Source organism: Lepidochelys kempii, chromosome 21 (assembly GCF_965140265.1).
Source record: "Lepidochelys kempii isolate rLepKem1 chromosome 21, rLepKem1.hap2, whole genome shotgun sequence".
Taxonomy (NCBI): domain Eukaryota; kingdom Metazoa; phylum Chordata; order Testudines; family Cheloniidae; genus Lepidochelys; species Lepidochelys kempii.
This window is the reverse complement of record NC_133276.1, coordinates 5,492,042-5,513,755: the sequence shown is the minus strand read 5'-3', so window position 1 is coordinate 5,513,755 and position 21,714 is coordinate 5,492,042. Positions and strand designations below refer to the sequence as shown.

Sequence of the window (21,714 nt, the reverse complement as noted above, 5' to 3'; positions counted from 1 at the left end):
GAGGGGGAATGTAGTGAGTGTGCGGCGGGGGCTTGCGGAAGGGGTAGGGCCTCAGGTAAGGGTGGGGCTAGGGTGTTCGATTTTGTGTGACTAGAAAGTTGGCAACCCTAGATGTGGGCGGGGAGGGTGAGCTGAGGACTTGCACCTGCAGCCGAGGTCCAGGGTCAGAGCCTGAAGCCCCACGACCGGAGTCTGCCATCTACGACTCCAGGCTGAGGCCTGAAATCCGAGCTTCACCACGCCCAAGAAGGTGAGGAACTCACTGGCTGCCTGCTCCTCTGGCGTTTGTGGATTCTGAGGGAGGCAAGGCCCACCCCTGCTGGTGCCCCCCCCCCATCCCTCCCGTCCCCCTCCAGTCACTGCCCAGGAGGTTGTGGCATAAGAAAAGCCCCTGGTGGCTGCATTCGAGAAACGCTGTGGTTTCTACTGACCACTTGTCCTATGGCTTTCAGCTCTCATTCTCCATTGTTTCCATTGATATCCAGCAGATGGCGCTGGTATATAACAAATTTCTTCAGTTCTTAAAATGTAATGTTTCATTAATTTCAAAGATTTTTATATCTGTTTTTTTTTTCTGTATTATCTATACTGTGAATTGGAATCTCTGCTCAGTTTCAAAGTTTTGCCTTGGTTAGCTGCTTGTATGTTTCAGTGAGACAAGCTGGGTGAGAGAGACGAGTTGAGCTTACACAGGACTTCTTCAGGTCCTGGCCAGTAGCTCAAAAGCTTGTCTCTCTCTCCAACAGAAATTGATCCAATAAAAGATATTCCCTCGCCCATCTTGTCTGTCTAAATATCCTGGGACCAACAACACTGCCTATATCTTTCAATGTTCTTTTTCCTTGTCGTGCCATACAGTTCGTACCACTTAATTCAGCATTAATTTAGAAAGAAAGCGAACAAAATCGCTTTACAGCTCCTCTAAATTTAGTGGACTTAACCCATACATTCTTTGATTGTATCCAATACCTTTTATTTCACATCTTTCAGGGCTTGTTGAGGAACAAGAAACATTTATTTTGAAAAGACAGACCGGGAAATCAGATGTAGAGAGATGGTACCTTTAATTCATAAAGCAGATAAATGTACAGTTTCTAATTTGGGATAAAGACAGTTGGTTTGAATTTCTTGGGGTATCAGGAAGCTTGACCTATATATGTTCTTCATGTTTCTATAGGTCGCCTAGCAAGCTTTCTGAACCGGTGTAACTCAGTTTCTACACGCAGCTCTGGTTCTTGATAGAAAACAGTAGAGTACTCTGCACAGGAAAACAAGCAGTTATTCTTGTCTTGCTCTCTTTAGCTAGACCAAGAGAGATGGAAGTCTCATCCACAAGCAAATTATGGGCGTCTTTGGTGTGAGAGTCTGACAATAGCTGGAAGACTCCTTAACAAGCACGGGAGCTTTCCTTTCCTGGGGAGTGTGTATTTCAGCTCTAGCTTAACTGATGTTTCCCAGACAAGATGTCCCGCACATTTGGATGTGCAGATTGATCCTCATTGAATTTAGTCCTGAGAGGAAGCTAAAGTTGGGAGTGTGTATGCAGCGATTAGTTGTAATTCTAGTTGCCATGTTTAGCTTCCGGATTAAAAGGGGCCCGCGAGGGAGCTATGGTAACTTAGTGCCAGTATGTATTTAAGGCATGTTTGACATCTATACAGCTCACAACTGAGAACATATTCACTCTAGACCCAGAGTGGCAGAAATTGGCTTTGGATGGCATCAGTTAATGCCAGTCTGGTGAGAAGATTAGCATGTTCTTTCACAATGAAGAGTGAATTCACAATGGTTACTTTTATCTTCTCCCAACCTGCTTCAATTTCTCTAGTTCGCTCAAGCCCTTAAAAAATTCATTGCTGAGCAGGAGATTGTGGATTTGAAGGTTTGGACGAGCCAGCTGAAGAGAACCATCCAGACAGCCGAGTCCTTGGGGGTCCCCTATGAGCAGTGGAAGATTCTGAATGAGATTGATGCTGTGAGTACAGTGGGGAAATGGTCCAAAGCTATACACTGAACTTTTGGGGGTTGTAAATAATAATAGTGAACATGAAATAATGTCATTCCCCTCCCATCTAAACACTTTCTGAGCATTAATTATGCTTCACAACACTATCCATTTATATTGCACCCCTCACCTCCTGTGAGTTATAGGACTGCTTGGTGTAAAATTGAAGATGTCTATGGGGTTTTTACCTGTCTAAGTATCCCAGTGCTCTTTACAGCAGATACCATTGAAAACTCAACATTCAAGGTCCCAGGTACCTGCAACAACCAACTACAGCCCAACGAGCATATGTTGGGCTTTCAGTGGTTCCCACTGTAATTCTTTCATGCAAATAAGCTGTAAAGATAATAACATGGAAATACAAACCTGTTTTCATTATTTGCAGATTTAAAAACCAACAAACCAAAACCACAGCCATAGAACATAAAGGTTTGGGTTTAAAATTCAAACTAGAAAACACATTGCAGTTATTTGCGAGGGAACTTTTGCTTCTCTGCTGAGGTCATTTCTGTTGCATTCATAGATTCCAAAGCCAGAAGGGACCATTGTGATCACCTGGTCTGCTATTCCCCATAACACAGGTCAAAAAACCTCCCTCAGGAAACTCGTTTCCAATGAGGGGCTCAGTCCCCAGTGCAGAGTTTGAGTCTCATATTCATCCAACTGAGCTAGCCTGCCTGCATCTGCATAATGAGGATGTTAATGCTTGCCTACCTTTCAGGAGGGGTGGGAGACTTAAGGAATTAATGTTTGCAAGCCCGCTCCATGGTTCTCGGGTGTAAAGTGCTGCATTAGAATTACTCCTGTCTCTTACGAAATGTAAAACACTCGCTACATAGGCACAGAATCTTCTGTGTTCAATCCTCCCCCCACTCCCCTCTGCGTAAATCTATTGAAATGAATTTCCTTGTAACAAACTCCTCTTCCACCAGGGAGTGTGTGAAGAGATGACATATGAAGAAATTGAAACTCAGTACCCAGATGAGTTTGTGCTGAGGGATCAAGATAAATATCTTTATCGTTATCCTGGAGGAGAGGTGAGCAGGTTTAAAATAATAATGTAGCTGAAAGAAAAGGAGTACTTGTGGCACCTTAGAGACTAACCAATTTATTTGAGCATAAGCTTTCGTGAGCTACAGCTCACTTCATCGGAAGTGAGCTGATGCTCACGAAAGCTTATGCTCAAATAAATTAGTTAGTCTCTAAGGTGCCACAAGTACTCCTTTTCCTTTTGCGAATACAAACTAACACGGCTGCTACTCTGAAACCTGTCAATGTAGCTGAGTATGTGTAGATAGGAAGGAAGGGAAAAATTAAAATGAAATTAGATTTATGTGGCAAGTGGCAATAGACCTAATGGTAGTATCCCAAATTTTGTTGTAATACAGTGGGTTACTGATCAGTGACTAGATTGTCTGTCCGTCCGTCCGTCTCCTTTATAGTGCCATGCAAGTGATACCACTTGATCATATTTGTAAAATGTATTCGGGCTATTGTATTATTTCCTTGGGACTGTGGGCAGACATAGGGGTCCTTCTGTGTGGAGCTGATTGCAGGGAGAGAGCCATAGACATGATTATTTTATTTAATTTATTATTTATTTTTATTTTTATTTACATCTGTTGAAAATGTTGCTAGAAATCTGACTATCCCCACAAATTTAGGGGCCAGTTACTAATCCAAAAATGTATCTAGCTTTTTTTCCCCCTGTGCTATCAGTTCTTCTATATCTTCCATATTTTAAGATTTTTTTTAACCTGTGTTTTGATTCATGTGAAGCAATTTTAAGCCCTGTTCTTGGTTCTGGTATCTCTGCACGCTTGTGAAACCCCTAAACATCTTTGTGCTGTTGAATCTTTCCCTTGATTTCTAGTCTTACCAAGACTTGGTCCAGCGTTTGGAGGCTGTGATTATGGAGCTAGAGCGTCAGGGCAGTGTTCTGGTTATTGCCCACCAGGCTGTTATGCGGTGCCTATTGGCCTACTTCCTTGACAAGAGCGCAGGTATGAAAGTAAATTCACTGTGTTGGGGTGGGGGTTGCTGATTCCATCACAGAGCTTCTGGAAGGGAGGCTTGCATTATTCATTTAATTTTTGCAAAAACAGAACTTCTTGAGGGAAAAAAATGTCAGTAAGATCATACTGTACACTTCTCAAGCCTCTTTTAGCCCGGAGTTTCTGTAAGTGCTTCACAAACAGTTCTCCTTGCAGTGCCACTGAAATGCAGCCACTTCGGGTGTGAGAGTTTAGGAAGGTTCGTCTGGATAGGCCCTGTTATTGGGACTTGAGAGATGTGGGTTTCAGTTCCTGTCTCTGCCACAGACACTTCTAGGACATTGGGCAAGTCACTTAATTGACCCCATGCTTCAGTTTCCCATCTGGAAATGGGGGTGATACCACTTTACCTGACGGGGGCGAGGAGGGTAAAATCCATTCATGATTGTGAGATGCTCAGGTAGATTGGCAATGAGGGTCAGGTAAGTACTAACAGAGAAAGCATCACCCAGCCAATTTCTGGACAGCAGTGAGGCTAGATGGCACAGAGGAAGGAAATTATGGCCGAGGACACAGAGGTGAACTCTTAAATTTCTGAAGTGTTTGCCACGATCTTTAAGATTTTCCCAGGTAGACACCCTTAGAGCTCTGTGGCTGCAAGAAGCTATGTCTACACAGCAGTTAGACACCCACGACTGGCCCATGCCAGTTGACTCGGGCTCGCAAGGCTCGGGCTAAGAGACTCTTCAACTGTGGTGCAGACATTGCAGCCCGAGCTCAAACATCTACACCGCAGTGAAACAGCCCCTTAGCCGGAGCCCTGTGAGCCCATGTCAGCTGGCAGAGGTCAGCTGCAGGTTTTTAATTGCAGTGTAAACATACCCTAAGTGGGTGGGTCTCTAAGGGTTTTTGCTATACGCCTCTGTTTTCGGGGATGTCTGTATCTGCTATTGAAAGCTATTTTCACTGGATGGCAGGTGAGGAACAAAAGGAAAAAATCCCTATCTAAGTACAAAGCCTGTCTGTTAGGACTGTGTTGCTGGCCATGCGGGAGGGACCTTGGGAGGAATCCCGGCCCCACTGAAGTCAGTGGTAAAACTCGCGTTGATTTCAGTGGAGCTGGTATTTCAGCTGTTAGGTTCAGCTCCTGGTCTCTTGGTCTTAAAGCTGGCAGGCAGGGACTGACGCTTGTGAAGGCAGTGTGATCAGAACTTGTGGTGGGAGGAACTCTCCTGGCAGACTGAGTAGCAGCAGTAATGTGCCCTTAGATGGGATGATTGGACGGACCTGTGACTTGGTGATTCAGGGAGGGGAAGAGTTGAAGCAGGAGGGAAGTGCACAAAGCTGATCCTAGGGTGTCCCTCAGGACTGCAGCAGTAGACTCCAGAAGAGATAAGGGGATGTCAAATATATTATGAGGCGATTACCTTCTACATCCGCTTTTCAGAAAACCAAGGCCCTGATCCTGCAAAGACTTACCCACACATTTTAACTTTAAACACGTGAGCCATCCTCTTGAACCCCATGGAGCTCCTCATGGGCTTAAAGTTAAGCAGGTGTGTAAGTCCTTGCAAGATCCAGGCCAAACTGAGGAACCACAAAATTCCTGCATAGTTCCAAACTGTGCCCATACATGCAGTGTTTAACTTCTCCTGTCTGGTTTTAGATGAGTTGCCATATCTGAAGTGCCCCCTTCACACCATATTCAAGCTCACACCAGTTGCTTACGGTAAATATTTCCCTTTTTCTCACTTAGCTGAATTGGCTGGGCAATTTGATATCAAAATACATATGCAAAATTGAGTGCTACATTTACTGTAAAAGTTAAAAGAAAATAAGGGGGAGGCAAAATGAGAGAGAACATTATATTTTTTATAGAATAAATCTATAAAATGAGTAACAACCAGTTTCTTCTAAAAGAGACCCATTATCTCTGGATTATATTTATTGACCAGGAAACCACTTTTTCCCTCCAGACTTGAACTTGTACCTCAGAATGAACTGAACTCGAACTAGTTTTCATGTCAATAAGTGTAATCCATACCGCATGTATCTTTGTGTGAAGGCTGCCCTTGTTTACTAGCTGCACTTCTGCAGCAAAAGCTACAGGAGAAAGTAATTAAAATGTTGCATATCAAACACTCATGTAGAATCCATGATTAATATTAAATCTAAAGTCCTGTATACGTACAAGTTCTTTACAAAAGAAGAAAGTGAATTATTTATTGTCTCTGCAAACAACTGAGTCCAGTTGCCAGTAATTTAACTGAGAATAATTGATTTTAAAAGAAAATCTAGTTCCTTTTTTGAAGTTTCTCTTTTCATTTGGTGAAGGCTGTAAAGTGGAAACAATCACCTTGAATGTTGAAGCAGTGAATACCCATCGAGACAAGCCTTCTGGGAGTACTGTAAGTCTTTACTGAAAATCCTGGCCCTTGATTCATGGTTGGCAAATTACACAACTTGAGCCTGCATGAAAGATAATATTGCAAATCTGAACAGTCACTGTGGAGTGCCTGCTAGAAATCTTCCATCCATTTCAGCCATTATAAAAACTGCTTTTGAAGTATTGCCCCTATAAGGATAATTAACTTCTTTGAGAAGAACTATTGCAGGTATAAAATTTTCCAGATATTTAGTTTGTTGTTTCCAAACATGAATGGGAGAGAATTTATTTTTAAAACTGTTTCAATAACCATATTAGGAAAACTGTAATGCAAAGTTTATCAATACAGCCTTTTTAAGCTTCAGGGTGATCATTCCAATGTGTAATGATGCATTTCTCCATTGTTGTTGCTATGATGCTCATTCTATAATTCTTTAATATGAGCTTGCTCTAAGAACCTATCCTTGCAACAAAGCCATTTGGCAACTGTGTCCACATATCTATTCAGGGGACAACATCATAGGGCCTAATCACATCAGCCACACTATCAGAGGCTCGTTCACCTGCACATCTACCAATGTGATATATGCCATCATGTGCCAGAAATGCCCCTCTGCCATGTACATTAGCCAAACCGGACTGTCTCTACGTAAAAGAATAAATGGACACAAATCAGACGTCAAGAATTATAACATTCAAAAACAAGTTGGAGAACACTTCAGTCTCTTTTGGTCACTCGATTACAGACCTAAAAATTTCAATTCTTCAACAAAAAAACTTCAAAAACAGACTCCAATGAGAGACTGCTGAATTGGAATTAATTTGCAAACTGGATACAATTAACTTAGGCTTGAATAGAGACTGGGAGTGGATGGGTCATTACACAAAGTAAAACTATTTCCCCGTGTTTATTTTCTCCCACCCCCCACTGTTCCTCAGACGTTCTTGTCAACCGCTGGAAATGGCCCACCTTGATTATCACTACAAAAGGTTCCCCCGCCCCGCTCTCCTGCTGGTAATAGTTCACCTTAAGTGATCACTCTCTTACAGTGTGTATGGTAACACCCATTGTTTCATGTTCTCTATGTACATAAATCTCCCCACTGTATTTTCCATGGAATGCATCCAATGAAGTGAGTTGTAGCTCACAAAAGCTTATGCTCAAATAAATTTGTTAGTCTCTAAGGTGCCACAAGTACTCCTTTTCTTTTTGCGAATACAGACTAACATGGCTGCTACTCTGAAACCTCTCATTTTTCTAAAGTTAAAAACAGCATTGGACAAAAGCCATAAATAAACTTCTCGGTTGGCTTTAACTCTGGTTCACAAGATCTAAAAAGCTGTGGAAATGTCAAGGTCACTCCTGTAAACGTGGTCTGCCTGGAAGGCTAAACCTTCAAGGCACCATCATCAGTGCATTTGTTCTATTGCTATTGATTCAGCTAATGATCCAGGTATATGTAGTTATTTGAGGCAACTAGAGAGGTTTTTTGGACCCTGGTCTCCTCATATTGATACTCTTAAATTTAGTAAAGACACATCTATGTATTCTGTGCAAATAAGGACATTGACACAGAATCTTAAGCACAGATAGTGAGGAATGACCCCTTATGACTAGAAAGTGGATATGAACACGGACCTTAGCCATCAGGATGTTAGGGAACAGAAGATAGTGGCAATGTGAGAGCCAAATTCAGCCCTGGTGTGGGCGGGTGCACCTCTACTGAAATGCAGATGTTAGAATAGCAATGAATGTGTAATGGACTCGGCTGCTGTCCCCACCCCTTCCCTAGGCTTCGGAGCCCAAGCTGCAGCCTGAGCCATAACTCCAAAACGCTGTCTACACAGCTATTTTTAGAGTGCTAGCACGAGCCCCGCTATCCCACGTAAGCCCCCTTCCGCGGGTTACGTGAGCACACCACAAGGCCCACATTCAGCATCCTACCCTTGTTCAGCAGAGCACTTAAAAACATGCTTAAAGTGTCTGCCGGATTGAGGCCTTACGGCGACGTTTTCAAAGGTTGCTTCAGTTATTGAGTGTCCACCTTTACACGCTGACACGGGGCCTGATAGGTCAGAGGTGCTGATCATTTGCAACTGCTAGGGTCCAGGTGTTCGCCATCTTTTGACAATCCAGCTCTGCGTGTTCACATTGAGCACTCAAAAACTGCAGCACTCAGAGTTAAAGGCCAGCTGCCAAATCCGGCTTGGTTGGACTGGTGTAAATCGGAAGTGATTCCATGACATTTAGACATGCTTTTGAAAACTTGGGCCTTCGCCTCTCTGTGCTCCGCAAAGCGTATGTAAAGTGCTGCGAAGATTGTCATTAATACCTATTTCTAATCTGGTTGAACTTTTTGTGGCATCTAAATTGTCTTTTTATTGAGCTACAGGATGACAAGACAATCATAAATTGACAAATTTGGAAGTTGTAGACGGGGCAAAAAGTTTTGAAGGTGTCTTGAAAGGCAACACCTACATTGGAATGGCCACTTTGAGGAGATTCAGCGAAATTTCAGTGGCGAGTTCAATTTTGGGGTGTTATAATTTACACTCCGATTATGCTGGCGCTGCTCCATTGTTCCTGTGTGATACTCTGCACTGCCTCCGTGAAAACAGTAGGAACTGTTACTGTTTGATTCTTTGCTTTCGTGGCAAGATACAGCAGCTCTGAAAATAAATCCAAGCGCTTGGGGAAATTTTACTATCAGTACAATTTTTTTTATCTGCATCCTGTTAAAAAAAAATCTTGAACCCACAGAGATAAGGGACATAAATCTGTTACGGTGCAGTGACGAGAGCATTTTAGCAGCAGCTACTGGACTAAAGGAGTATCTCAACTGTTCTGTGCGCAGTGGGGCTAAAGTAAAAGGAATGTTTAGAAATGGATAATTTTGAAGACGGTAACAGGTGAAATTTTATAGTTGAGGGACCTGAATCTGTAGCCACCCAGAAGTTTAAATGTACTCCTATGCAGAGGGCTAGCACGACACCCATACACCATGTGAATTCTCAAAATAGGACTTCAGTGGTGCATAAAGTTTGTGCTGGTCCTCTGCACAGAGGAATTGTTCCACTGACTTCCATGGGCTTTGCATTAGACCTCAATTGGTTTGAATGGAAGGCCTGCCTGCAGAGCAGAATCAGGATTAGGCTTCTGGTTATGGCAAGTGGAAAGTCTCTGGCATCAGAAATATCTTGGTATGAACTTTGATTTCAGATTGTGGTTCTGCTTTTCATTCCTTGTATTATCCTCCATTTTCAATCAGAACAGCCTTCCAAAGAGCCAAACCCCTGTAAGGATGAGAAGAAACAGCTTTACGCCTCTGGCCAGTCCGGACACAATAAAGCGCACACGAAATTACAGTGTTGGGAGCAGGCCTCTCAACCCAATGGGGTCTCTGCTATTCCCAGAGGCTCGAGATGGGGCTGATCAGCAGAAACTACAAGTCAGTCTTCAAGTGGTAACTCCTCTACCTTACCCCTCTCCCCCGGTCAGACACAGAACTAATGGCCAAACAGTTACTCATGTTTTCCAATGGTCCTGTGCGATGCACAAATGAAATATCTTGACGTTTAGATGCCTTATCACCATCCGTGCTTTAAAATAGCTTCAGATTACAAACTACTTAAGAGTCAGCAAATTGGGGTACAACTGCAATCGTGTAGGCATAAAATGCCCTGCTCCCTGCAGAGTGAATGCCATTGAATAACAATGAGTTTCTGGTTTGTCTGTTTTAAAATACGATTTCCCCTTTCCAGACAGACAGGTTAATTTTTAAGGAACTCTCTGCTTGCCCGAATGTCATAAGGTATATGCAACAAAGTGATCCTCTGATCCCAGTGAAATTGAGCAGCAGCTCTGCATGCATGATCTCGTTGCGGGGAAGAGTAATTCTTCCTCTTCGTAAATTGAAATTAATTAATCTGTTTTTGTTGTTCCAAGCTGGATGCTTAGTTTTTGCACTTCACATGCATAAATACTGAATTGTAAGTAGCACTTTTAAAGCTGAGGTCCTGATTCACCAGTGTATCTCTGCTTTCACACTGGTGTTTCTTCGCTGATTTCCACAAGCAAAAAATAGCGGGAAGGTGACAATTTGGGCCCCAGTTCAGTTCTAATAATTCTACCGTGGTAATAGTAAAACACAGGTCTAAATTTTCAAAAGTGACAGATTTGAGAGACCCAATTTTAAGACACTATAAAGGAGCCTGATTTTCAGAGGGCCCTGGATGAAAATGGAGACACCCAAAATGTCTAGTCACTTTTTCGAAAGTCTGAGCTACACAGAGTATGTTTTAAAACCTGAAAACATCCCTTTAAACTTAGTATTTAAAAACCATTTCTCCCTGTACTGACATTAACGTTGCAGCTCATCAATATGGAATACATTGGATTGGACAGAGCCATTTAAATGAACGTTCAGCCGACAAGCTGATTGACTGGCTGGACTTCATTGGTACTTTAGGATGCCGTTTCCATGGCTTGTATGAGTTAGTTGTTTCTTATACAAGCCTGCAGTGGTCCCTCCTTCACATGCAATTCTGGGGGTTGTTTCAATTTTTCCTCATTTGCTGCTCAGCTTTTATATTATTACTTTTTAGTCTTTGTTAAAATGCAGTATGAGCTATCCTGTGCTGTTTGTTTTTTCTTTGCAGCTTCAAATGGGAAGTGCTTGCTTGTGAGTATCACTGAACGTAGCTTGTATGCATTCTCTCTGGGTTTGTTTAGTAAGTAGCAATTCTCTTAATTATAATTGCATGGCAATCATTTGCGGGGACAATGAATGCTTGGGGCAGAAGGAAATAATTTGTCACATAATAGTCCAGTAAATCAAAGAGAGGCCATTGTTGGTGGAGAATCTATTTATCATTGGTGAAATTCATCATCTGCAGAGGCCAGCGTGAAGGTTGAAATTGAATTTAATGGTGCATAGGCTTCATGCTGGCCATCTGCAGAGGGGTGAATTTCACCCCAGATCAGCAAGATTACTGGGATAGATGAATAGTTTATCAAGCCCCAAATACGTTCTGGGTGTAACCCCATAGAAATAATTCAGTGGAATTACACCAGGGGAGATTTTGGCCCGAGGTGTCTGTCTACAGCACAAGATGCTAGTAGCTGTAGTCTTGTTGATCCGTGTTAGGAATTCCCTACCAAGATGAATAAAGGGTGAGTGACGCACAGGGGTGGATGGCATGATGCAGCGCTAGTCAGCAGGACTTTAGAACCATTTATATGAAGACTTTAATAAATTTCTGCCAGAAGTCTAGTAGCCTGAGCCAGGAACTTCTCGAGTTTTAATTCCTGCTGGGACACCAACTCTCTGAGGCCTTGGGCAAGTCTCTTACACTGTCTGCCTCAGTCCCCCATATATGATAGACAAGTATTATCTCTCAGAGTTTTTGTGATGGTTATTTAATTATAGCCTAGTCCCACATGGTGCTGAAAACCCTCAACATCCATTGACTTCAAGTGGGTGGTTGAATTAATTTCCCACCTTACAGGAGAAACTTGGTCCCTCACAGGATTGTGAACTTTGTAAAGTGCTTAGACAGTGAAGAGTGCTATGTTAGTGTTAAGTATAATTATTAATCTTCACTAACATAATCCTACTGGAAGGGTGAATTGGATGGGGCTGAAGGATACTGTAGCATCTCTCTTTCTCACATCCAGTGAGAAAGGACATAAATAGTCTATTATCCCTTCTCTCCAGGGAGCCAGCAAACAACATCACCTGTGAGTCCTTGGTTTCTGTCTCAGCCACCAAGTGAGGCTGTCAAGCGAGAAGCCTTTAGTATCACACTGTGCAGAATGGCCAGGAAATGATCCGTGCTTCCCTTTGTGCCTATGTTGCTCAGAACCAACCTTGCTGACCACGAGGCCCTTTCTTGTCCCTGCTTTGAATGCCTGAGCGAATGTCACTGCAAATGTTGATACAAATATCTCTTGATGTACCTGCTGTTTCAGTTTATATCTTACCTGTGAAATTGACTTCTATAAGTTCATGTTGCATTTTATTGACCTTATTTGTGAAATGGACTGTGCAATGTGAGATTTGGTTTTATTTAAGTTTGTTGTGGTTCTTAGTAGGTGTCTCTTTGGGTTTGTATGGGTGTGTTTTAATGTTATCACAGCAATTTTGCTTTCTCCTCTGGGGAGTGGTATCATTTTCCCCTATGCATTTGTGGCAACTCCATTTAAATGCCTGTGGTATTACTTATTTGCCAGCTGTTGAATACTCTTTGCCTAGAGAGCTTCACCCACTGTGGTTGCATGCCGCTACGTGGATATGGAGAGGAAGTTGTTTTATGCCCAGCTGTAGCCATTTGGCATGAAATCTCTTTCTCTCTCTGCAGTGATTTTTGACAGTGCCTGGAACGCGCTTCTATACTCAACAGTGTTATTGTTGCTACATTGAATAAGTGACTTTGCTTTAAGGGAATATTCTCAAAAGAAGCTGAAAAATGTTTGCATTAGAACAAGGCCTTCGAAAAAGCTCCCTCTCCTTGTTGACCATCTTGGCAGCCAGAGGCATGTTTTAGAATTGGGGTCTGGGAGTCGAAAGTTATGGGTTCCATTCCATGGGTTCCATATTGACTAATTTTATGGTATTGAGCACGTCACTTAATCTCCCTACACCTTGGTTTCCCATCTGGGGAAAGTGCCCATGTTTATAAAGCGCTTTGAAATCATCCTATGAAAGGTGCTATGTAAGTGCCAAATATCATTGTCGTGGACTATAAAGGAGCTCATTTTCACTGTTGGTTTACAATTAGAAAACTGATCTTGAAACAGTTTTTTAAAAACCTCTGGTTTCCAAGGCTTTCTCATGGGGATCCTCTCAATCTGGTATTGCATGTCAAACTGTCAAGATGACCGTGATGGTCAGTTATTCTCTTTTTAACTTTGTTAAAACACGTCAGTTTTGGGAGATTTTTTGTCTTTTTTTTTCCATTTCATGGATCCAGTGGCCAAGACATACCCCATGAAGAGGGATACACAAAGTCCACTCTTCCAGACTATTCCTCTTGGGTGTTCCAGTTATTACAGTACATGGACCCTAATGCGCTCTCTCCCACACACTAAAGGGTATCCAAGACAGAATTTAACCCTATAGAAATTTGTTTGCAATTCAACAGAGTTGCAAATACTTCTTGATACTGACAACTTTATGCTCTGAGGAACAGAGATCCTATGGCCTTTTCCATTTTTATAGGTAATGCACTTGTCTTTCAGTTTTGTTGGCAGGAAAAAAAAAAATGGGAGAGAAATGCATTTTTTTTTCCCCTGTGACACTGAAGTTAGATGCCTTGTCCTATTTGACAGTTTAATTTTAGAGCTGTATCGAAACTCCTTTTTAAATTGTCATTTGCTGAGCTGCCTTAACTTACACTTTGCACTTCTGAATCGTATGCCAATTCTCTCTGTATGTAGAACTGTATTCTGTAGATGGAAGGGAAAATGGCTGCTGGTTCAATTATTTTCCAGACATCTAACGCACATAGTTAGAATGGAAAATTAAGGTTTCATAAAAGAGACTCCGTTCATATTTCATTCTCAAAGACAGTACCAAAAGAAGGAACGCTACAGTCAGGCTTGAGTCTTGCTGTTTTCCGATGTCACTTAAACACCTCTTTCAAGCAGGGAGGGCTGTACTTTGTGTTGAATCAAGACAAGCAAAACGTCCATTCAGAATCAAACTTCCATTGAATGTCTGCAGAAGTTATGAATACGCATCTACAGGCACAATGAGAACTTATAGTTGCCACACAGTGATATACACAGGAGCTGTTTGTAACTCATCTTCTAACAATAGGATTTTGAATTTAATTGCACTTTGTAATTAAAGTGAATCTCCTTAGCACTTTTACTGTGATTACATAGCCTCCCTGTTTGTAACCAGCATTTTATAGGCATACATTCCTTAGGATAAATGATTATGTTATGGGTTTCAGGGTAAGGTGCCTTGTTTTGTCTTTTATTCTCTCTATCTTAACATACATTTTAAATAACAGATACAGAAAAGTTTTATTTAAATGATAGTGATGTTGTGACTGTTCTACCAAAGCTGCAATAATGCACAAAATGTCAGTGGATGTTGCTAGAATGAGTGAATGTTTTGGGTATTGTCAGCAAAATAATTATTCAGAAATGGCACCTTCTTAGTTTGCTCCCTGGGAGTCTCTACGTTTCATCTGTGGACTTTATTGACACAAACATGGACACACGGGAAAGCAAGATGGATTTTATTCTCCTCCCCTCGCTGTGGGGCTGATCTGTTCCCACTAAAGTTGGGAAAGTTTTGCCACGACACAAGGAGCAAGCCCCAGTAGAATGATCCGGCTCAGGTCCAGTTGCAGAGTCTGTATTGCTTGGGATGAGGTAAGAGACAAAAGGGTCCCAGCAAGTCTCCCGGTGGGAGCTTGTGTCACTGGCAACTAGGTAAATTGTCATTTTTCACTTGTAAATTGAGCAAATAAGATTTCTAATCAACAAGGGTGAAATTCACCCCGGACCGAGAAACAAGCCCTGCGTGCTGCTTATGCCTGGCCTTTGTGCTGGTACTTTGCACAGAAATTAATTGTACCCTGAGGAAATAAACCTGCCGCCTTCCCCCACCCCCAAATGCCATTTTAGCAATGTTATTTTCTAACCATAATTTGACTTTAAGCTTGAGTCTCCATATGAAGAAGCTGCTGGAGGGGGGTGCAATCACACTGATGGAATTTAGTCCAACACTTCGTGAATTTAGTCTAGAACATTCTTTTTTTTTTTTCCCTAATGGTTTTGTTTTGCATTAAAACTCAGTGTGAATGTGTTGCTATAGACACGTTCTTTATAGAATATTAGCATCTTATATTGACATTGGTTCGTTACTAAAAGTTGCTTGTTTTTTTCTGTTTGGGATTTTTTGGGTGGAGGAAGTTTTATTTTTAATCAAATGTGATTTGTTTGTAAATCACACATGGAAAAATATGTCATGTCTGATTTTCTGAATGTTTTGTTTTTAAAAGAGTAAATGTGTTTTGGTGATTTTTGTCATTGAATCAATGACTTAGTTCGCTTCTCTTTACTGCAAAACACTGGTGATTATACCCTAAGAAAAATGACAGACTGATTTGCAAGATTGGCCCACAATCTTCAGAAGTGCCCCTTATGTCTGAAGGGCAGATGCTCTGCAATTTCTGCAATTCAGGCCCCTTTAAAGTGACTCATGTTGGGCACCTAAATACATTAGTCGCTTTTGAAAATCTTGGCCTTTGTATTTTAGTTTATATAACTGCGTGTCTGTAAAGTTACCTGCTAGTTTTGCTCACATGAATGCATTTTCTTTATAAACTGCATCAGAACATCATTAGTACATTTCCTGTACGGAAGGAGCATAGTTGTAAAATCAGTGAAGTGTTTCACTTGGTTGTGTTTTTTTTTTTTTTGTGCAAATATGGGCCTGCAAAATAGATATTGTAATGTTGCTTTTGAATATTTGTGTTGTAAACTTCCTTGTGGATCAGATAAATAACATTAAGTAACTTTGAACCACTCAACTGCTTCAGTATTGTTTTTTTTCTTCTCATTGCATGCTCCAATAAACTTTTCTACGCTCCATGTGTGAAATGCCAATGTTCTGATTTATACCCACTTTGCACAGTGATAAAGAATGATGCTAAGTGCAAGTTAGTGCAGACTTGAGCTGTATATGCCCAAAGTTCACTTCCATCATTTCCCAAGTAAAACTGTGTCCTTTAACTGTAACACTTGAAAGCTCCAACTCTCTTTTACTGCAGTCGTAGCCCAGAAGAGAATTACGTCTAGTAAGTTTAGAGGAGGAACACTATGGAACATGTGCAGAGATGTTACTGTTTGAAACAGAGATGTATCTGAAGGAGAGAATTAATGAGCACAAGATTGTGATGTGGAAAATATTTGTTCCTAGGAGAGAAAATGAGTTCCTTCCGTTGTCATGGGTAATATGCTGCCAGCAAAACTCCCCTCTGAAATCAGTAGGAATGGTCTTAAAAACTGCTGGGGTGTTATGGCTCTATATTTTATACGAGGAAAGCATCACCCTTGATACTTAGTCCTAGGTGGTCTCTGCACCATTGTCCAGAGTGATTTCAGTGGCTTATCTCCTTTCAGCTTTGCAGAGTTATAATTTGTACCTTTTTTTGATTTCTCATTTCTAGAGGAAGTCTGGGTTAACGATGTAGAGGTCTTGGTTTCATCATGAACTTGGCTGAAAACTTAATGGACACTTGAAACGACAAATCTCATCCTGGAATTAGAATCAGACTCCTGGAGTCAACTTATCAAGCCCCTTTTGAAGTAACTGTGTGCACGTGTGTGATGCCTAACGTAATCTTACATTTTCTGAATTAAAACAATCACTCCAAGTTAGTATTTGACATGGGCCTGACCCTACAGGCTTCTCTCACTGAAGTGCAGTTTTGCCCTTGACCTCTGTGGGAGCAGGATCCCCTGTTTTTTATTTATGAAAGTTATCTAATGAGTTAGAGACCAGTCACAAAAATGAGGAAGAGAAAGCAGGTTGGAGGAAGAGACTTGTGGGCTGTCGCACATTTGCATCCATGGTCGCTTCCTGTCTAAATGCATGAGCTTTCATCCAAATCTACCATTTGCTTACTTGCTTTCATAGGATTAAAATAACACTGCAAAGTAAAGGCAAATAGCAATGTATTGTCATTTGACAACACACAATATGCTGTAATCACTTTGCACAACATTGTGCAGTTAATTATTTTTCTATCATGGGTGAGCTTTTGGTTGCATCATTAGATAACTGGTTTTTTTGTTTGTTTTTTTACCTGCCAGGATGTATGAATGTTGCTGCTAATGTATTGACATTGTAACTTTTTAATCAATACTAATGATCGGTGTTTTAGGAAGTTGGGTTTGGTACCCTTACTGTGCCAGTAGTCCCCCTGCTTGCAGAGTAATGTGCTAAGAAGCATGTGTCAGAATGTGGCCCCCTGTCTTTTAGTTCAGTTGATATCTTTGTCAATCAATGTATATCAATGTTTGACCTTAAATTCCGCTTGCAAAAGGGATATATAATTTGATAAATATATTAGTACTGGCAACGTTGTGTTGAGCTGTCTTCTACAATGACATTCTTATACTCGGCACGTAGGTATAGGTGAATAACAGAATGGGTGATAAAATGTGCTTTTAGATGTAAGAATACTTCTTGGCACAGCTAAACTTACAAATGCGTTCTTGCCTCAAGCCATTACTGATGTACATATTTTGGCTGGTGCCAGAGTTAGGCAGGCCAAGTTCAGAGTTTTCTCATTATTAACTGAGAGTTGAACCCAGTGATATAATTTTTCATGTTGTCTATTCCACCTCCTAATTAAGTGCTACTCATGTGAGTGAGTGCTCCAACATGAGGAGGGGTTGCGCAATCTTAGCCCTACTTAAAGATTAAGCACAACTATTCTGGCCTGGTTGGATGGGGTGTACAAACCCCACACTGAGCAACAAGGGCTTAAAAGGCTTGTTTTGGGCTCAGCCACACCTGCAGCAAATGCTCCGTTCGCTGGAGGAATTATAAGGCAGCAAATTAGCTCAGTTGGCGAGCAGCGCTGAAGGTGAGCAGACCTGCAGCCCATAGCTCCAGCAGAGCAGAACAGAGGGAAACCCAAAGGTACTGACACAGCTGCCCAAAGGAACCCTTCTTGAGGGAAGGGAGGACCCTCCGCAGAGGCAAGCAAAGAGGGAAGTATCCAGTGGCCTTGGACAGTGGCAATTCTCTCTTGTTTCTGTTGATTTGGATTTCCCCGCCAGGCAAAGGCCTTGGACTGAGCTGACCCCAGAGCAGGAGACGAGAGGAAGAGGTCCAGGGAGGACAGCTACAAGTAGCCTTGGTTGCCAGGTTACTGGTAGCCCAAAGGGCCCTGGGTTGGAGTCCGGTAGAGTGGGAGGCCCCAGGCTCCCCTCCCCACAGCCCCCTTGGCAGTCCGGGGTTGTGGCCATGACCACTAGGCAACACTTCCCAACCAAACCCCGAGTGGGGACCATAACATGCTGGTTACACCAATGTCAATCTGAGGTAACTCCATTGTCAGTTGAGCCAGTTGAGTTATTCCACATCGATGTAACGGAGCTGAATCTAGCCTCAGTACGTTCCTAAGGAACAAGTTTGTTAGTGGTGAAAGTTACATTTTGCAGTGTAAGCCTGTCAGAAAACAGTTACAAGCAGCAAAGCAGTTACACCATTTTCATGCCAGTGCTTGCTCCAACCCGTCAAGCAGAGACCAACACCTACAAGATCTTCACCAAGCATTCTCAAAACTACGATACCCGCATAAGGAAATAAGGAAACGAATCAACAGAGCCAGACGTATACCCAGAAGCCTCCTGTTGCAAGACAAGCCCAAGAAAGAATCCAACAGAACTCCACTGGCCATCACATACAGTCCTCAGCTAAAACCTCTCCAACGCATCATCAGTGATCTACAACCCATCCTGGACAACGATCCCTCACTTTCACAGGCCTTGGGAGGCAGGCCAGTCCTCTCCCACAGACAACCCACCAACCTGAAGCATATTCTCACCAGCAACTACACACCGCACCATAGTAACTCTAACTCGGGAACCAGTCCATGCAATAAACCTCGGTGCCAGCTCTGCCCACATATCTACACCAGCGACACCATCACAGGACCTAACCAGATCAGTCACACCGTCACCGGTACATTCACCTGCACGTCCACCAATGTAATATACGTCATCATGTGCCAGCAATGCCCCTCTGCTGTGTACGTCGGCCAAACTGGACGGTCCCTACGTAAAAGGATAAATGGACACAAATCAGATATTAGGAATGGCAATATACAAAAACCTGTAGGAGAACACTTCAACCTCCCTGGACACACAATAGCAGATTTAAACGTAGCCATCCTGCAGCAAAAAAAATTTCAGTACCAGACTTCAAAGAGAAACTGCTGAGCTTCAGTTCATTTGCAAATTTGACACCATCAGCTCAGGATTAAACAAAGACTGTGAATGGCTCGCCAACTACAAAAGCAGTTTCTCCTCGCTTGGTGTGCACACCTCAACTGCTAGAAGAGGGCCTCATCCTCCCTGATTGAACTAACCTCGTTATCCCTAGCCTGATTCTTGCTTGCATATTTATACCTGCCTCTGGAAATTTCCACTACTTGCATCTGAAGAAGTGGGTATTCACCCAAGAAAGCTTATGCTCCAATACGTCTGTTCATCTATAAAGTGCCACAGGACTCTTTGCCACTTTTACAGATCCAGACGAACACAGCTACCCCTGTGATACTTGTTTATAATAAAGGGTCTCTAAAAACAATCTTGTTTCCCCTGTGATTTTTCCCTCCAGTATTTGCAGTAATGGGCAAAGCTTCCATTGACAGTTTGGGGTTCATGTTCTATGCAGGCTTCATAACACCATAATAATGTCTGTGAATATATAGAGGTTGTGGAAACCATTAAGAGAGTAACAGTTAAAATGTATAAAGGAGACAAGGCTGGTCTATGCAAAGTGGATCAATTATTGGTAAGGTTTGAGAATGACATTAAGTAGTTATTGCATCCACACCTTTTACCCTCACTGCAATAATTCCCCAAAAATTATAATTGGCTTAAAATCATAATTTAAAAAATAATTGACAGTGGGATCTTTTTACTTGCGTTCTGGTGTTCAAGCATTTAGGGTTCACATTTTCAAGCTCTTCTCTACAACTAAAGGATTATAAACTGTTTTTTAGGAAAGCCTAGAGTCTCATATAATCACATGATTTCAGGAGAGGGGACTTTAAGAAAAACAACCACTATCACAAGACTCGCATAAAATCATGAGTTAACAACACTGTGGGTCCCAAGATTTGAAGGTCTGCAGCTGGCAGCCAGGAGCTCTCAGTGGAGGGTTCTTTGACTCAGAAATTCACGTTCCCCATTAGTTTGACAACCCAAGTCAATTTAATTTTCACACACAAGCCAAGGCTCAGATTTCCTCCCAGCATCTGAGTGAGGGTGCTGGTGGGCTGGTAGATAGTTGGCTTGGAGGGAAGGTCAGTGGGGGTTTTCTAATAATGGTTTTGAAAAATATTTTTCTTTCAAATGTAAAATCTGACCTTGAGTATTTATATCAAGGTGTGTTTTACATTTTAAAAATCAACTAAAAATACATAAACTTTCAACTGAGCTGTTCTAGCAGTGGGATAGACTGGGAAGACCTGTGTGGGCGTGTTTGTGGATGTCATTCTGTGTTTGATTTGGAAGGGTTAAGAAAGTTAAGCAGCATTGCACAGGCGAACTTATTTGGTAGAAGGAGTGACTTGGCATTGTACCCCCAGGATGTATCGCTACCTCCCTGCATAGTGAGAGCACAGCTCCTAGGTGTACTTTACCTCCTGCCTCATGGTGTTAGCTACACAGTAACTCTTAAGTAAAGCGAAAGGGGATCTTTAGGGAACTCTCTTAAGTCCCCTGATGTCTGGTAGCTGCCCGGCTGCAGCGACTTACTTGTGAAATTCCTAGAGAAATGGCAAGGTGGCAGCCGTGCACTGGTCTTGAAGTTGTAGACTGGAATAAACAGTCCATTATAAACATCCAAGAAAAGGTACTCCAAAATGCAGACAAATATGTAAAGAGCCAGGGAGAAACACTAGTTCCCCGGCTGGGAAGCGTTGAGCTCTAATGAGGAGTCCAGTGGCACCTTGAAGACTAACAGATTTATTTGGGCGTAAGCTTTCGTGGGTAACCCCCTCCCCACACACACACACACTTCTTTAGAAAAAGAAAAGGAGTTAATATGGCTGCTACTCTGAAACCACTTCTTTAGATGCATCTGAAGAAGTGGGGTTTTCACCCACGAAAGCTTTCGCCCAAATAAATCTGTTAGTCTTTAAGGTGCCACCGGACTCCTCGTTGTTTTTGTGGATGCAGACTAACACGGCCACCCCTCTGATACAAGAAATGGGACAATTTGCCTGCCTCCTACCCTTCCCTCTGACCCCCCACCCTCCCCACACCAGCTGCTGTATAAGTGCCTGAAGCAGAGCTGTGGGTTAAGGAAGCTGCATGATGCTCAGTGCCTGCCAAAGTGGGGACATGTTTGTCTAGGTGTTTATGGAACCTAGCTTATTCCCTGCTACTGGGCCCTACAGTAGGTGCACAGAGGCTATTGTCTGTCGGACAGACTCCCAAGAGGTGACATGCCGCACAAAATAATTCTTCAGCTATTTATCTTCTGTGCTGTCTGAAAATTGAGGGGAAGACCTGTGGTTTGTGCTTGACATGAACCTGATTCCTGTAATGAACAAGTGATTAAATA

The 21,714-nt window shown here is 42.3% G+C and overlaps 1 protein-coding gene across 15 annotated transcripts in view; it reads left to right on the top strand.

Moving 5' to 3' along the window:
• PFKFB2 (6-phosphofructo-2-kinase/fructose-2,6-biphosphatase 2) overlaps positions 1-19,728 on the top strand; it is a 30,186-nt gene extending 10,458 nt beyond the window's left edge. For 3 of the 15 annotated variants that reach the window (XM_073320452.1, XM_073320437.1, XM_073320438.1), the window contains 8 exons: positions 1,829-1,975; positions 2,938-3,042; positions 3,879-4,008; positions 5,666-5,728; positions 6,334-6,407; positions 9,655-9,849; positions 11,045-11,067; positions 12,103-15,934. In XM_073320452.1, the coding sequence (XP_073176553.1) occupies positions 1,829-1,975; positions 2,938-3,042; positions 3,879-4,008; positions 5,666-5,728; positions 6,334-6,407; positions 9,655-9,849; positions 11,045-11,067; positions 12,103-12,160 (795 nt within the window). In that variant the 3' untranslated portion in view covers positions 12,161-15,934. Of the gene's footprint in view, positions 1-1,828; positions 1,976-2,937; positions 3,043-3,878; positions 4,009-5,665; positions 5,729-6,333; positions 6,408-7,324; positions 7,401-9,654; positions 9,850-11,044; positions 12,081-12,102; positions 15,935-16,573 lie in introns of those variants that run through there. The other 12 variants (XM_073320444.1, XM_073320449.1, XM_073320440.1 and 9 more) reach the window with 12 other exon arrangements.
• Positions 19,729-21,714: the final 1,986 nt, after the last annotated feature.